The sequence below is a fragment of the Lagopus leucura genome, unplaced genomic scaffold (genome assembly GCF_019238085.1).
Source record: "Lagopus leucura isolate 7727_CA_CO unplaced genomic scaffold, USGS_WTPT01 Super-Scaffold_100028, whole genome shotgun sequence".
NCBI classification, from domain to species: Eukaryota; Metazoa; Chordata; class Aves; order Galliformes; family Phasianidae; genus Lagopus; species Lagopus leucura.
Window position 1 is genome coordinate 2,407,406 of NW_024962279.1, and position 16,515 is coordinate 2,423,920.

General features: G+C 42.9%; 1 protein-coding gene across 21 annotated transcripts in view; it reads right to left on the reverse strand.

The window, feature by feature from the left end:
- MAGI1 (membrane associated guanylate kinase, WW and PDZ domain containing 1) overlaps nt 1-16,515 on the reverse strand; it is a 291,018-nt gene that overhangs the window by 67,116 nt on the left and 207,387 nt on the right. For all 21 annotated transcript variants that reach the window (XM_042880907.1, XM_042880898.1, XM_042880910.1 and 18 more), the window contains exons 3-5: nt 13,741-13,860; nt 3,196-3,402; nt 739-949 (exon numbers count right to left, since the gene is read on the reverse strand). In XM_042880907.1, the coding sequence (XP_042736841.1) occupies nt 739-949; nt 3,196-3,402; nt 13,741-13,860 (538 nt within the window). The remainder of the gene's footprint in view (nt 1-738; nt 950-3,195; nt 3,403-13,740; nt 13,861-16,515) is intronic.

Below are 16,515 nucleotides of genomic sequence, written 5' to 3' on the forward strand. Positions count from 1 at the left end.
GTCTAACAAATTATTTGAGCTGCTTCCATGCTAGGATGCTCAAAATTCCCCCAGTTTCTCCAGCATTCTGGCACTCTTCTCTAATGTGCTCCCCTGCCCTGTAGCCAACAGAAAACCTGCAATGACAAACCTCTCCTTGGCTTCTCCCAAAGCTCAAATCAATTCCTCATCCCCCCTCTGCTTGCACAGCTAAGGCCTCGAGTTTCATAAGCTAATTGAATTTTAATCTAGCTCAGCTTCACAACAGGTCCTGTTTTATAAGTTACTCCTATCTCAATAAATCTAGACAAGTATAATTAGAGACTATTATTTATGGCATGAAGAAAAAATCAATATCATCATAAAGCTGCTGACAGCGCAGAGCTTTTAGGCAAAGCCTGTACAACACCAGGTGCTCTTTGCTTTCCTGAATTTACTGTGCCTGCTTTGCACAGAACTATGCCTTCTGCAAACCACTGCAGCATGTTAACACGTTTGGCTCTTTTGACAGTGCACAAAGCCCATAGCTGGCTCTGGGTGGGAGCAGAGGAATTCCCCTGTCTTTGAGCTTGGGAGTCATCTGGACGTTTATCCAATCAGGAAATGCAAAAGCCCTTCACAAGCAGTAAAGAACTTTTAGCTCTGCAACATAACACAGACGCTAAATATTTCATACACACACACACAGTGCATCCACAGAGGTTTACTTATGCCCACAGAGGGGGAGAGAGATGGAATCAGAACAAGAATGAGGTTTACTCTATAAAATAGACTTCTCCGTTCTCGGTGTAGGCCATCTCCCAGTTTTCTGGCAGAGGACCTAGGTTATCCTCGGCAGAAGGAGGTAGGTATTGAGGGAGGCTCTGAGATGGTTCCGTGGTGGGAAGATTGGTGTGGCTATCAATCGCAGACGGTGGGGCTGTCTCTCTGACGATATGCGTGTGATGATCGTCTTGGTCACCAGACTCTGCTGTAGATTAAACACATTTTCCATATTGAGGATTAGGAGAATAATGTTTCCTATCTGAAGAATGATCAAAAGGAGCGATGCTTTACATGGCAGCCAGAAGCTCAAAGTCAACAAACCAATGGTGAACTTCACCAGCAGTGCTTTTTTTTTTTTTAATTAAAAATTAAAATGAATGTCAGCACTGCACCACGTGTCCACGTGTTCATAAGTGTCTGAGCCGTCTAGCGAGCGCTACTACACAGACCTACACCATATCCTACCAGCCAAAGTCACTAAGGGGTATTTTATGATGTATTTGTCCCTTTTCCCTTTATGGAAATACTGTTCACGCCTATATTTATGCCGTTTTGAGCTACATACACGAAGCAGTGCTGGTCATCCCCTCTATTCCTACTTACAGCTAATTACAGACCTCCAGCCCAGTTTTCTGGGATGACCCTTAATGGCAGCTCCTGTGCTTTTTCAACCATGCATGCTGCCTTCACAATAAGACAAAATACTGAAAATAATAAGCTGGAAGAAGATGGAAGAAAAAGATCTAGACTACAGCAGCACTCTCAGATGCTTGCTTTCTAGCCTTCCCGCTGTTTGATATTTTTAGGTAGAAGCTGACAAGATAAAAAGGCATGAATGAATCATCGCCAGCTTAAGACTGTGAGTGTAAACATGCCACAGCCTGAAAAACACAAGTCACTGAGAGGTCTGCTAAGGAAGAGGGAGCATTTTAATATGACTAGCACACTTACACGTGAAACGAGCATAAGGAATCACTTTGGTACAGGAGGAATATCTCTCTTTTCTTGATTCTGTGCCCATTTCATGGAGGCAAGGGGCCAGGGTGTGAGAATGTTGTGACAAATGAGTTGCATCTTCCAGTATTTCATCTTGTTGAAATAAAACGAGGGAAATAAATGATGCTACAGCCAGTTCACGGGCAAAGCGCTGAGACGAGTGGAAAGGAAGGCAAATAGCATCTCTCACTGGCTTCCTCCTAAAAACAGGTCCTGCAATAGTACTGGAGCTCACTGCCACCTCACAACCCATGAAAAATTACCCTCAGGTAGAAAAACTTCATAAAGGAGCTGGAAGGCAGAGACAGGGATTCATAGCCTGGGAAGGACGAAGCCAGCTAGCAGTTGGAAAAAAGCAAGAGGTAACATCCAAGCAGAGCACAACCCTCAACTTCACACCAGAAAGACCAAAAACTAAATTTTGGCCTAAATCCTTCTCAAGCTCTACAGAGATGTGCGACTTTATATTACAAAAGTTTCTAGGGATTTTTCAGCCAATGCTTGAGGATAACCGGAGCAGCATTAAGATCTGCACTGGGCAGGACGTGAGGCCTCACTTCCACAGCACACAGCCCTCAGTCTGCTGGAAGGACCATGGGGAAGAAGATCTCATAATTGCATGCAGTATCTCCCAGTGCAAGGAGGGGGACAGGAGAGCCATATATTTTAGAAGGAGCAATAATTAGTTTCAAATGTGCCATGCCTGAACTATTTCATATTGATTTTAATGACTGGAACTCAACCACAGGTCAAGCTCTTCCTTGAACTTTCTGAGCTTGGCTGAGATTGAACTGACAATGAGCTGACAAAGCTACAGACAGAATTGAGGTTCTCGGCTAATTCACAATGAAGACGAATGTATCTCATGTAGTATTCAAGATCATTTCAACTTAGGAAGTTTCTGATTTCCAGTGGGAGACTTATACTGCAAGCTGACTGTCCACAAAGCGAAGTTCAAAATGATGGCATGTTCCTTGACATCAGAAGTAATTACATGATTCTTTTTAAGAAAAAATCTCTGCGTTTGCCAGAATGATTAACTCAGAGCATAAAAGGATTTACAAATGTTACCTTTAATTTCTACCAGACATCATTTCATCTTTCTGTACTTAAACTTGTCATTTGGCTCAGTGGAATAATTGAAATCTACACTGGAGTAAGTGAAAGCAGAATCTGTCTGCACCCAACAGACAATTTCTGAAAGAAATATGAATGTGTCCTTAATGATGAAACTGCACGTTACCATAGAACATCTTTTATAAAATTCTCAATTATTCTTCACTGTTTAAGAACCCTGATTAAAAATCTAGCACTTTCCTATGCCGGAGAACTTCATAATGTAACGCTGCAAAATAAAATGCCTCCCAGGAAGCAAAACCCACAAACAGACAAATTAACCCTCCAAAAATCTTTCCCGTGCATCCTAACTGTGAGACTGTGGTATTTTCCATTTACCTGTGAAGCTACTGCTCATTTCAGGTGCATCATCCTCTTCCTCATTCTCTGTGTGCACTATGCCAGCATTTTGCATATCATTGTAAGACTTGGTTCGCTTTGGAGTCGACTGCTTGGAGCCAGACTGCAGGTTTTGCAGAGCATCGGTGGAAGTCACTTTCCCACTGAGGGGCTGGCTGGGAGGCTTGGGCGTTCCATAATAGTTACCTAGGCAATAGAAACACATTTGCATCTTCAGAAGGGAACAGTTTAAAGCAGTGAGATTTCTGTTTTATTTTCAATTCCATCAAAATCTCTGTCTTTCCCCACTGGTATGTAAATAAATACATAAACTAACACAGCGTTCCCATTTTTTGAGGGGCATATTTCACCTCTAGAGAAGACACGGACATATTTTTGCCTTTTAAGTTATTCTTGTTAGTTCTAAAAGCAAAAGCAATGGTCCCATTGTTTAGGTGCACTGAGCGTACAAGGGCTAAAACAAAAGGCAGCCGTGGTGAATACCAAACTTCATCTCATTACAGCTGAATTTCAATTAGTAGCCTTTCTACATGTGTGCACCCACACAATGCTGTGGCAGATCTGGAGTGAGCCCTGCAGAAAATAAAAAATTCATGACTGCTATCACCCAGCGAAGTGATGAAAGGCTCGATGGCCTGCTTTAACATGTAGGTTCTTTTAGAGTGGATGCTGCGTTTAAAAGCAGAAACTATTCTCTCTCTAAAGGAAAACTTTGTCAAAGGAGAGAAAAGGAGAGGCACCACGTGGCACTGCTTCCTCCAAAGAGGAAGCTCAGCAGTTGGGTCAGCCTGGGTAGAAGTGAACTAGCAGACCCTGAGGCAGAGCTGGGATGGACAAAGACACAGTGGCACTGTGCCAGCATGGCCCCTGGCATTTCCTCCAGGGGTGACGTGAGAGCTGCAAAGCGCCTGGGATACTTTGGTGCCCCCTGAAGTGACGCTGGAAGAAGTACGGAATGCACTCAGGTGCGCTGGCACAGGAACCACGTGGAGATTTGGCATGGGTTCACTTCAACCCTGTGCTCGACGTGCTCTGAAATCCCCAGGGAAGCACAAGACTGGAAGCAGTTCCCACAGTTATAGGAGCTCAGGCTCCAGCGCCAGGCTCTGCTTCTCTACCCAACAGATACCTTTCACACAGAGCTCTGTGATGCACAACACTTTACATCCAATTACCCTTTCAACAATTTCTTTCTGGAAGTCAGAGGTGGGCTCAAATATTCTCCCTGGCTGTGTATGGACCCATGTGAGGGTGCACCGATACAGCTCCCACTTCTGCAGCATCACAAGATTCTCCTTTAAATCACACAGGTACAATTGATTACATTCCTTATCTATCTCCATAGGCTACACGTAACACAAACATTTTTCCATTTTCCAGTACATAGTTATATAATCTATTTAACATCCAGTCTCCAAAACTACCAAAACCCCTTTTATTGCTCCTATTACACTGGAAGGAAACCACATGCCAAAGGCACGTGATGCAAGGGCACTTTAAAACCTCACCAGTGCTAAAAAAGATTCTTTTATTTACATTCATACACATGTGTTCATGCTTTTGTTACAAAAGCCAACCCTGTGGGCTCCACTGGATCTACTCTGTGCTCGCACAGCCTGAGTACCAGGACAGCAACACGTGCAGGTTTGTCTTAACAAGGTGTGCTCGAGCCTGTACACAATGTCATGGATTCAGCTCCATGGGAGCAGCGATGCTCCGCAATGCTTTCATCTTCTGCTCGTCATTTCAGAATCCTAAATGCACATTGATGCATAATTTATAGGGAGAAGGAAATTACTTCTTCTGGAAAATCTCTAATGGGGATGGAGGCTCCTAAAGCAGGTTGCAGCCTCTGCTAGAGAAATGATTCTTATGCTCTACATACTGCAGAACTGTTTTATGCAGAAAGAGGAGGAATGGGGGAAAGAGTACAAAAGGAAAAATACAAAAGTAGGTGGGAAGAAAAAAGCTAAATGCCCTGCTCTCTTCCTGTCCTCTTCAGCGTTTCACCAGACAGATGCTGCTACTTTTTGTCAGTTTCTGCTCTTTTCAAAAAGTAGATGTGTTTCACAAGGATGTTAACTGCTAAGCCACAGATCCAGATCTTGCAATGGATGCAACAGAGCAAATGAAGGGGCTCTGTGCATGTTGCTAACGTGCATTTTTACTTTTTCTGGACAAACCCAAAGCACAGATGTTACCATCATTCCTTCAATCACAGATACGTATCTTCAAGTTTGCTCATTTTCAGTTCCTCCACCAACAAGCAAGTCTGAGCTTATGAAGAGCTCATGGAGAGCTGTTTCCCAGGAGCAAAACAGGTGTCTTCCAAGTGGTTCCAATTTACCTACAGCAAAACCATCAGTCCTTTCTCAACGAACCAGACATGGTTCGTTGGTACCACGATTAGTGAAGAATTATTTTCTACATAAATTGCATGCTGTCTTAGAGGACCCCCACAAAAACATATATGAATGCACATCAAGAGTAAATATGAATACGAAATGGAGCGTGGCTATGCATGCGTGGGTTTCGTTTTGCAGAATGTAGGAAATGCAGCCACAGGGGCTGAACTTTTCTTTTTTCTCCACAGGAGGCAGACGCAGCCTGAGCCAGCATTAAGAAAATAACACAGCTCTTCCTTCAGATGCACACAGGGACATACAGGTGTGGCAAAGCACCCAGCTCACTAGGAGAAACTGCGAAGGGAAGCTCCAAGGCAGCTTCCATCTGACAGATTGAGGGAATAGAAATATCCTTCCCCTTGCATTTGCTGGATGCACTCAGATCTCTCCTTTGCTAAGCAGCTCGTTGTGAAGGCGCAGCACGCAGGCCCAGATGTGGGGGCAAACACACCATTAGGAGGGGCTGGCACTTAAAATTATCTTCTTACAAATTATAAAGAGAAAATATTTACCCTGTGACTCAGCAATCCAAACACGCACCATTAGCAACTGATAGCAAACAGCCCAGGAAGAGTTTTTAAGCACTCAGACTTGACATCGTTTGCTCAAATTAAATCTGACAGTGTTTATGAGAAAAAACATACATTTAAAAATATGCTTTAACAGTGTTTTGTGAGCCACTTGTAAGCCTACAGAAGGGGCTAACTCCATAGCCAGTGTAATTTGTACTGAATATCCAATCAGCTCTAATTATTAACAGCATGGTACGTGAGCATACACAAGCATCTGCCAGCCCGGAGGATCCCCAACCATTTTGGGAACTCAGCACAGTGGTTCCAGCAGAACTCTCCACTGTGCTCAGCAACCAACAAGGCATGGGTGCCTCTAACGGGATGCCCCGAGGCTGCAAAGAGCAGCTCAGCTTCCAGCTGAGGGAGATTTCTTCAGCAAGACAACAGGAAAACCTCCGTTGTTCTGTGGAAGCACCAATTATGAAGCACCTGGGAACCTTCTCATGTCTGACTGCTAAGGGAAGCAGGCTCCTGAACCTTCCCACTCCTCATTCTCATTGGGATCCTGCCTAATAATCACTGCAATAATAGCTAATAATGCATTCACTCAGCAGATGCACATACCATTAGCTGCCTTCTTTGTCAAGCACCTTTCACTAACCTTTATTTGATTCAGCCCTTTGGTGCTTAAAACACATTTAACCACAACTTGAGTTTGATGGCAGCTCTTGCAGCCAAAACCATGAGTTAATCCATGTATTCTAAAGTACCACTCAGGAGAGCGCACAGAAATACCAATAATAATGAAGAAAACATAATAGCCATTTGGAATTAGTTGATTTCTTTTCATCTCCTTATCTCTAAGTGTCGGCAGCTTACACATTTCAGCATCACACACAGTAATTAGACTTCGGTTACAGCTAATCACAACAATAAGACAAGTTCTCATCATCATAACACTTCTTCCTCTGCCAGCTCAAGCATAGATGGTAATCAGTGAAAGCTATCTATCCTGTCCCACAGTTACAAATTAAAGCAATGCTGTCTGTCCAGAGAACTTGGGCTATTCTGTTTATTTGAGTTTTAGAAAGCTAATGGCAATGAAAAAATTTGTGCTACATTTCAAAATAACAATACGCTATTATTAAACATTCCCCTGAAGGGAAGTAAACCCATCCATGATTCTAAGATGTTTAAGTGACCTGGAATTTGAAATGTAATTCCCAAAAATACATCAATTACTACACTTACATGAAAATAACTGGGAAACCAACCCATAAGAACTGCTGTCAATTGCCATTTGATTCAGATACAGTTGTTAGGAGTCCATTCATGGAATGGGCAGAGATGCATAAGATGGCAGATGCAATCTAGAAGGGACTAAAACTGTGCAGGTATGAGGCCAGATGTCTCTTCTTGTAGAGGCAAAATGAGACCAAAGAGGCTGAGAGCGGCAGAGCTGACGGGAGCTCTGGAAGCAGAGGCGCTGTGAGCAAAAGCAAGTATTAATCCCAATGGCACAACAACCAATGCAGTCCGAAGTCTTACATTTCAGGGGCTTGAGCCTTCCAGGGCTGGTTTTGCTGTAGCTATCATTTTTTTGTAGGGAGAAATTCTTTTGATTTTTTTGTTGCAAAGAGATTGAGGCCTGGGACTGCAAGTGCATTTGTCTGAGGAAAGTGCAGAGCAGAGTTCTTTTATTGATGCCTGCTGTGAGGCATAATTTTGCAATTACAAAACAAACAAAAAAAACCAACAAGACACTCAAAAGCTTCTGTGTAGCACAGTGGACCCTGTGTCCATGAGAATGTGTCTGATCTTCAAAGTTACATCTCTGCGGTAACGAGGACTCCATTAAGAGCTCATGTTTTAAAAAGCAGTTTGCAGCACACTGTGTTCATGCAAATGCATATCTGGGGAAAGAGACCTGGAGATAAGCGCCAAAATTAAGGCAAGGTCTTGACGTGAAGACTTCAAATATAATTATTAATGTAACTGTTTTCTTTTCTGAGATGCAGCTCGTCTTCCCTACACTCTACAAGAACCAAAACAATTGACCCTTCGTTTTAGCAGAAGGGCCTCTGCTCAGTTAATACAGCCAAGAGTGCTCGTGTTTGATTAGCACAGGATGAATGGATTCCTGGGAGCAGAGCTCCTGCTACACTGTTTTGTCTGTTCTCTTCCCAGATCATATTCTGCTACAGATTTCCACATTCTGATGACAGATCTGGCTGCTGTCTGCAGAATTCACCTAGCTGCAGCTGCACATTGATTAGCAATTGCCTCAAGGAAACTCAGAGTATCCAGGCAACCGGAGGAGGCCACAGATACAGCATCTGGATCGGAAGCAAAGAACAGACAACGGAACAGAGCTCAGAGAAATTAGCCTACAATATATGCAAATCCAATTTGCTTTAACGAGCACATTCTCTGTCAATTTTTTTTCAGTTACGAATGGTGAGGTTAACTGAAAGATCAGTCCGAATTTTTTGTTAAATGAGTCAAAATGCTACATTTGCACATTTCAATTTATGCTTGAAATCTAACAAAAACTGCAATTAGTGGCCCTGTAGGCAGTGACAGCATGGCAGAAAGTCACCTACATATCAAATCAGTCTCACTTATTCTCATATTTCATGTGTTATCACCAGGTGTTGCCGCATGCTGTTGACAGTGCCTACTTACAGCTTCATCCAGGCACCTATAATGCATAGTACATTTCTAACAAGCCAAAACAAAGATAATTATAACACACATGTAGAAAGATACTGGTGGCATGGGACAACCATGGCATCTCAGGGATCTTCCAAGCTCAGCTATATGAGATTATTCTTTATATTCATGCAAATAAATTAACGGGGAACATGAAGTTGAGCATGGCATACGCAGAGAGCACAAGGAGAAAAGGCTGGATCACAGCCTATCCGGCACAAGGCTGTAGGAATCAAGAAAATGTCATGCACTGCGCCCATTTTGTCAGACGTTTTTCACGACAGCGTCTGACCCCAAGGTCTGTGTTTTAAAAGGTATTAAAAAGCAGTGAAAAGCAAAACTATCGAGGAATAATTTCAGACAGAGCTCACACTGGAAAACTTCTCATTGCAAATGCACAGAGAAGCCAAGCAGAAATTCCATAGGAAATCCAAAGCCAGTCTAAAACTCTATTAAATACCTGAATATTTGCTTTTAGAGAGGAAGAGTTACTCAGCTGTGAGACTTTAGCTATTTGTAGAATGAAGCATTGTTATCTGATGACACTTCAGTACAGCTGCACTCATGTTTAATACTGATAATCACACCCAGACAAAAATATCCTTTTCCTTCTTTCTAGCAGTTTAAAAAAGAAGAAAGAGAAGCATAAAAGCCAAAGGTAGACAAAGCATCGTTCTGCAGTGCACAGACATTTGTGAATGTTCTGAATATTGCCGTGACCCACATGCAGCACCTTGCACTTGGCCTTGGTGAACCTCATTAGGTTCACGTAAGCCCACTTCTCAACTCTGTCCAGGTCCCTTTGGATGGTATCTCTTCCTTCTGTCAGATCATTACCAAATAGTCAGAGGAGAAAACAGCTCCCTGATTTATTTTACTAAAATAGAGATTGCTTTAATGAAAAAAAAAACCAAACAAACAACCAGGAATTTAACCTTTACTTGCTGTCTCTGTCACAGGCACACCTGTGTGTGTACCTCCTTTGCCTACAAAATGTGATGCCAAAGGAGCCATTTATTGAATTATTGAGTCAATCTGCAGTACAGAGACACTAATAAGCAGATCTTATCTTATTAAGTGGAACATGCTGATCTGCTGCAAGGGCATCCCCAGCATCTGCCAGCCCTACTAGCTCACTCTTGCATTCTGCATACCAGACGTGGTATTCATTTCAAGTGTGGACAAGTTGACGAGACAGGCTGTGAAGGCACCAGAACAGCTAAGAAAATCCTGCCATTTTGCTGCAGCAGCTGGGCGAGCAATGCTACTGCAGAGAAACCCAAGGAGAGTGTGCACATCAGGCATGTTAGGCTAAGGGCATCTTGATTTGAAGCATGTTGCTGAATACACCTCTCTACTTCAGCTGAAATTCTAACTACACTGTTAAGGTAATTTATTACACTCATTAAGTACCGCAATCAGAGACCCTGTCTACAGTAGCTAGTTTTATACACTTTAAAAATGTTAGCAAGTCACCCCATTACATCTCAGTCATGAGACTAATGCAGATTACTTATTACTTCTCTTGGCAATCACATAACACTTGTCCTGTGAATGAAAGATGATGCCTTGACAATAATACTCCATAATGTAATAACCCTTCACATGTTATAAAGTGCAGCACTTTTTCTTTTGAGGATCACTAAGTGCTGGGCAGGAATTCATTAATTCAGCCTTGCCAGGCCCTGGCGACACAGCCATCCCCATTTGAGATTCAGCCACCACTCTAATGTCTCTGCGCGGTGCCACTGCTGCATCCAGCTCTGAAATGTCATCAGTGCCACCATCTCACTCCTATTTTAACAGGAGATGACCGCAGGCACAGGATATCTGCTGAAATATTAATGAAGAAAGAAGGAAGAGTTGTTTTTATATTCTCCAGGCTGGGAATCTGAGCACAGAGCAGCCACCTGATTTTCCCATGGCCGCTTGGCAGGCTGGGGAAGAAATGGAAATAAAACCTAGAAGCTGTGGCTCTGCCAAAACAGCTCTCCCTCAGGGTCCCCGTGAGAGCCTGCAATTCACATGCAGAAGTAATTGCTAAATAATTAGTAACCTACACAATTACTTCCATGCATCCATCAGTATTTTATACTCTGAAGGACTGGTCAATAAATGCCTGAGATTGCAATCATCTCGGTTTCCTATCCACCAGAAGGCCCAGATAATGTGCAGGCTAAAAAGATTTTTTCTTCCTTATGAGAACTGTCAATGGGAATTACACCTGGCTCGAGTATACAGTGCAAAACTGACCAATACTGGTGCAGCACAGCAGCTTTGGGCAGGTCTTCCAGCATTTCAGTTTCAGCTCCTGGATTCATCTGATGAAAATGGAACTTTCTTAAGGGAAGAAAGGGGAAGTTTCTAAGCTTAACGGTTAAAAAGCAGCATCTTAAGACTGGATCTGAGAACCTCAGGAATTAAGACTTTCAAATTCACCCTCCCACCTGATTGTGATTTTTTGGAGGATTGTGGGTGCAGAACACATCAGGGGGTGGCCAGAAAAGAGGCTGCCATGCCTGCTCTGCATTCACAGGGACGTGAATCAAAAACTGCCCAGAAGGACACACTGGCAGTGCACCAGGAGAAATACTGATGGTATTATGCAGCCCAGTGGGTAGGCAACACCTTTTCAGCTTGCAGTTTCTCCTTGCAATTAGAGCACTTCCAAAGCCCAAGTTTTTCTTTCAAAACATGATACGCTCTCCTACTATTCCGTGGTTTCCAGCTGTTCTCTTCTGCTTGTTCTTTATTCCTTCCAAATCAATAGTATCCATATCAGCATCAAAGTTCTGTATTTTACCCCTCTTCTGAAAAAGCCCCCTGTTCTCTAATCTTCCTCCCCAGAAACTCTCTTCAGTAACTGTTATTAAACAAAAGCTTTTGTTACATCTTCTCCCACAAGGTTTTTCCCAGTGTTAGTGTTAGATTCATGGGGGCTTTATGTCTTCAAAAGGCAAATGAATGTCGTCTGTTAATGTCATAACATAATGTTCACCGTTAAGGTCACACTCTGCTGAAATGCAGCACAGAACTCAGAGCATATCTACATCCATCTCCCACCCATCATCTGATGTGGACTCTTAGAAACAATGGACCAAAGGGGAACCCCAGGACAATCCTGTCCCCAAATCATCATCTGCTTGAGTCACTACTGGGGCTGCTGGAAACACAAACCTCACCCTCTGCTCCCAACATCTCAAACTCCAGGAGCTTCTCGTGAGGTGCTCTTCCCCACCATGAGCTTTGGGTCTGTACTTCATCACTTTGTTCTTAAAAACTGCCTGCTGCATTTTAAAGAAATTGTGTCCTTTTCCCATGCAGAATTTTGCTACCTTACTGCAGCAATCAGGAGCTTCTTTCACCTCTCAGTTTATTCAGTACCACCAAATCTTTCTTACATCATTTGGCCGCATTTCCCTAATGAGAATCACTATTCTCCATTCCGTACCAGAACCCTTGCTTCATCTCTCTATCATCTCATTACATTATGAATGAAAGTAACTCTATCTCTCCAACTGTTTAATTCCTGTTTGGTACAATAAGTAGCATTATTAATAATAAAAGCAATGCATTAACAGTATTATTTTATTGTTCTCTGGAGAGAAAAAGAATATTTCCTTGTTCTAACTTCTATCCATCTGGTTTACAACAAGCCGTCACTGGCAGGGTCAAAAATATAATGAACTTCACCATGGAAGGGCATAAAAGAAAACAGCAGTAAAATGCAGTATAAATCAAATGCAAACGGATGTAATGTAGGACTATAAAGCTGGTCAAAAACCAAAACTTGGACAGCAGAAGTCTAATTTTGTGGTCTTCCTTGTTTGTTTGTTTTTTAAGCAAAATGATTGGTGTTTGCAGCTTGAATCACTCCGTCCTTTCAGGGTCTAACTGAGATCAAAAGTGTCTTGATCAATACACAAGATTTCTACCCTCCCAAAAAAGGACAGCAGTGCTATTAAAGAAATATTGGAAGGCAGCGAAATCATTTCTTGAAGCTGGAAGTGAAAAATGAGCTGTATTTACTTCACATCACAACCAAAGAGCCATGTCTTGTTGCAGATGTGTGCACGCACTGTCGTTAGTGTTGATGCTGATGGGGCCAATCAGCTCAGAGAGATGGAAGACTGAAACCAAGTAACATTTGCAGCATCTTCATGCAAACCGTGAAAAAACAACAACAAAAAAACCTCACACCTCCAAAAGTAGTTTCACATTAAATATTGATTGCATCTTTAGATCAACAAATCCTATTGCATAACTGAATTTAGCCAATTTGTTTCGCATTTTCTTGAGAAGCAAAGCCATCTTTTCCCTGCTCTCACCCCAGTGACATTTCAGTGCCCCTTGGCAGGCTCCACGCTGTTGTTTGCAAAGCCGTGCTGTAGAAAGAATCAACACAATGACTCAGCTTCTAAGTAATTATCCAAGAAGAAAGAAGAAAAAAAGGCCAAAAGCAGTGCACCATGTAGCTGCATCCTGAGACACAATTGGGCAACGAAGGATGTGTACACAGGGAAGAAGATGAAGAGATGATGGGGAAAGAGAAGACAGCAGGAGGGAAGAACAGGAAGGGCGGTTATAGAGGATACAAAGAAAAGATGCATTTCCATTTACTGCCACACTGTTTTCCCTCAGTGTTTTGTTATCAGATCTCATCTTAGATTTTCTGGGCTTACTGTTGCTAATCTTTTAGGTAACTGATGAGAAGAGACAAAAGAACAGAGCAATACTGAAATTCCTTCTCTCTGGGTACATGCAAAAAAGGAAAGCAGAAGCTGGGATAGAAAGCAAGGCCTTGACTGGGGCTGGTTAACTCGAGCAAGGGTGATGCAAGACAGACATCCTACACAGCTCCTGAAAGTGCTTTTTCACTGCCTGTGACTCCATACCTTCATAGGTTCCTACTTCCAGGAGGGTCCCACTTCGCTCCAACTCCAGAAACTCCTCCACAGTCAGAAAGTTATAGTCCACACCAGGCACTTCTCCTTCTCTCGGAGGGCGGGTTGTGCCTGAAAGGAAAAATTGGTACATTAATACTGTTTTCTTATCAAGTGTTAAAAGGGACAATAAAAATGATCATAAAGATACAACAGTATCCATAAAATACAGTTCTATGTTACACAGAGAGCAAGGACAAGAGTCAGGAACCCACATAAAAACAAACCAAGACATAAATCTTAGGCTGAGCTGATGGTACCACTTGTTCCACCCAAGTGCAGTGTTTTTAATATTCCCAGAACGGCTCTCTGGTAAAGAAATATCTCATACTTCATGCAGAATCACAGCTACCAGTTGGGTATCTGGGAATAAATCAGCAATTACCTTCTTGTCATTAGCAGTGTCACTTCAGTTTCACTAAAACTGCATCTGTATTCTCAGATAAGATAGTTTCTGCCTTCCCTTGTTTCTGTATCAGTTTTTCTCACCAAAAATTCTTTCACATCACAAAGACCTCTTCTCCCTTATTTCTGCTTATCACTTTATTTATGTTAGGGGGAACTAAACTGAAGAAAAGAGCGGTGCCTTTGGGTTGGAGGTGTCTGAGCGCTGTGGTTGCAACCAATCAGCTGTCTTAGGAGTCATTTTAGAGACATGGAAACCATGTCTAATATTTAACGAGGCGTGACTTCTCACTTCTGCAGGACTGCCCCGGCCCCTGGGCAGTATCTCCTCAGTGCATACAATTTCTTAAACCCTTTATAAAAGGACTGAAGAAAGTATAAAGAAGTTGAGCTTCTGGAAACTAATTGGGAAGATTCCAGCTCTCAGAAGTTGAAAGAGCATAAATTTACCGTGCCTACATCTGGCAAACGTTTTCCTCAAGTGCCAGGAAAGCGGAAAGTCTTCTTATGCCCTATTCATCCCAGAGGTTATTCAAGAGGTCAGTCTTGATGGAATGACACCCTTGAATCACCATCAGTAGCTTAATTTCCTTGATAGACATCCATTTTCTTCAAAACCCTCCGTTCCTTGTTTTAAAACAGAAACTCTCTCATTTTATTTACCACCAGCCTTCAGATAGCCTATAAATTCCTGTGCTTTTGCTATCATTCCTTCTCCTGGAGCTGCGTGTGAATGGGTAAGCGCAGGAGGAAGGAAAGCCAAAAAGGGGATGGAGATGATGATGGATACCTTCACCCTGTAAGCAGAACAACTCTTCCCAATTTGGATGCAGATGTTCACACTGCAGTGACCCTCACTGAGGCACCATGGCTCTTGGCCCCTGTCAAATTCCCCTACACCAAGCCCATCAGAGGAATGAAACACTCCAGCAATAAATACATCCATGGCTGTGCTGTAGCTGCTCCATGCCTGGAGCCCAATGGAATGAGAACCAGACACCACAATACTCCTCATTGAATGCATCCACCAAACGTCAATCACCCCGAGCCAAGCGAGCCGAATGGCAGGGATTGGGTCATGCTTCTCCCCAGTAACTGACAACACATGATTGCGAGAGACAAAGATCAAGGAACTTCAGGATTCATTTTACTTTATCAAGTTCTCATCTTTTCTTTATCTTCCCACAGAGAGTATTTATTAATCATTTTTTTTTTCCTCTGAATTTTTATAGCGGTGAAATTGCAGTCAGCAGTTTACTCGTGCTGGCTGCCTATTTGACATGACAATTATATCTCTGCCATAATTCCTCAGAGCCATTTTAATGGATCTATTTGTTTCATCTCAGTGTTCTTAATTTCCTAAATATGTTCAAGTCGAAAAATCGCAGATGTGCTCGCTATCAGCACGATTGCCTGCAACACACACTGAATGCATTAGAAACGCCAAGCCACGGCGTAAAAGAAAAACATTACATCACGGAGATAACATTTGTCACCTCCCGTCGGTCTCCAGCAATAAACAGGGGGAAAATAAAAACAACACTGGTTAGGATATCTTATCTGGGCGAAGCGAAAAACCCAACCACTTTCCATGTTGCTGTCTAGAGCAAAGATTGCTTGCAGATGCTCAGGCTGTTATCCTGCCTCACATCTGAGCAAGTGTTACTGAATGCAATTCAGAGAAGCAGGGGGAAGGGAAAACCCGCCTCCGTTTTTCTTGTAGCAGAATGACAGGCTGCCGGCTGGACACACGCCTGGCAGATGGCATTTCAAAGAGTTTTCATGAACCATCTGGGATGTGTACAATGATTACAAACCACACTTACAACAAAGCCAGAAGGGCTGCTTCACAAGGGGGTGGGGGGTGAGGGCGGGTAGAAAGAAAGCGTGAAAGAAAAGAAAACCAAGAGGTGCGTAAGCAAACCTGGTGGCTCTTCTTGGGAACGGGGTACTAAAAAGAATTGGCACCTTCCAGTCTGAGTTCCTCTGCAGCCTGAAACAACTGTGCAGCACACAGGGCAGCCCAACGCTGCAGGCTGCAAGCTGCTGGACTGGGCTTTCTCTTGATAAACTTGAAATTGTAACTAAGTCTCTTGATATTAATGTGACTTAATTATGTGCAAGGCATAATGCGCGTTTTCTCTGTTATATTTCATTGCAGCATCCTCATCGCAGGTTGGTCAGCACTGAAGGAGAGGGCTGTGAGGTGGCTGTATGCTTTGTCAGAGCTAACAGCAGATCAGACCAGAGATAATGGCAGAATTAATTGAGCACAATGAGTTCCGCAGACGGCCCAAACAAGAGCTCGATGCACCATTAGAA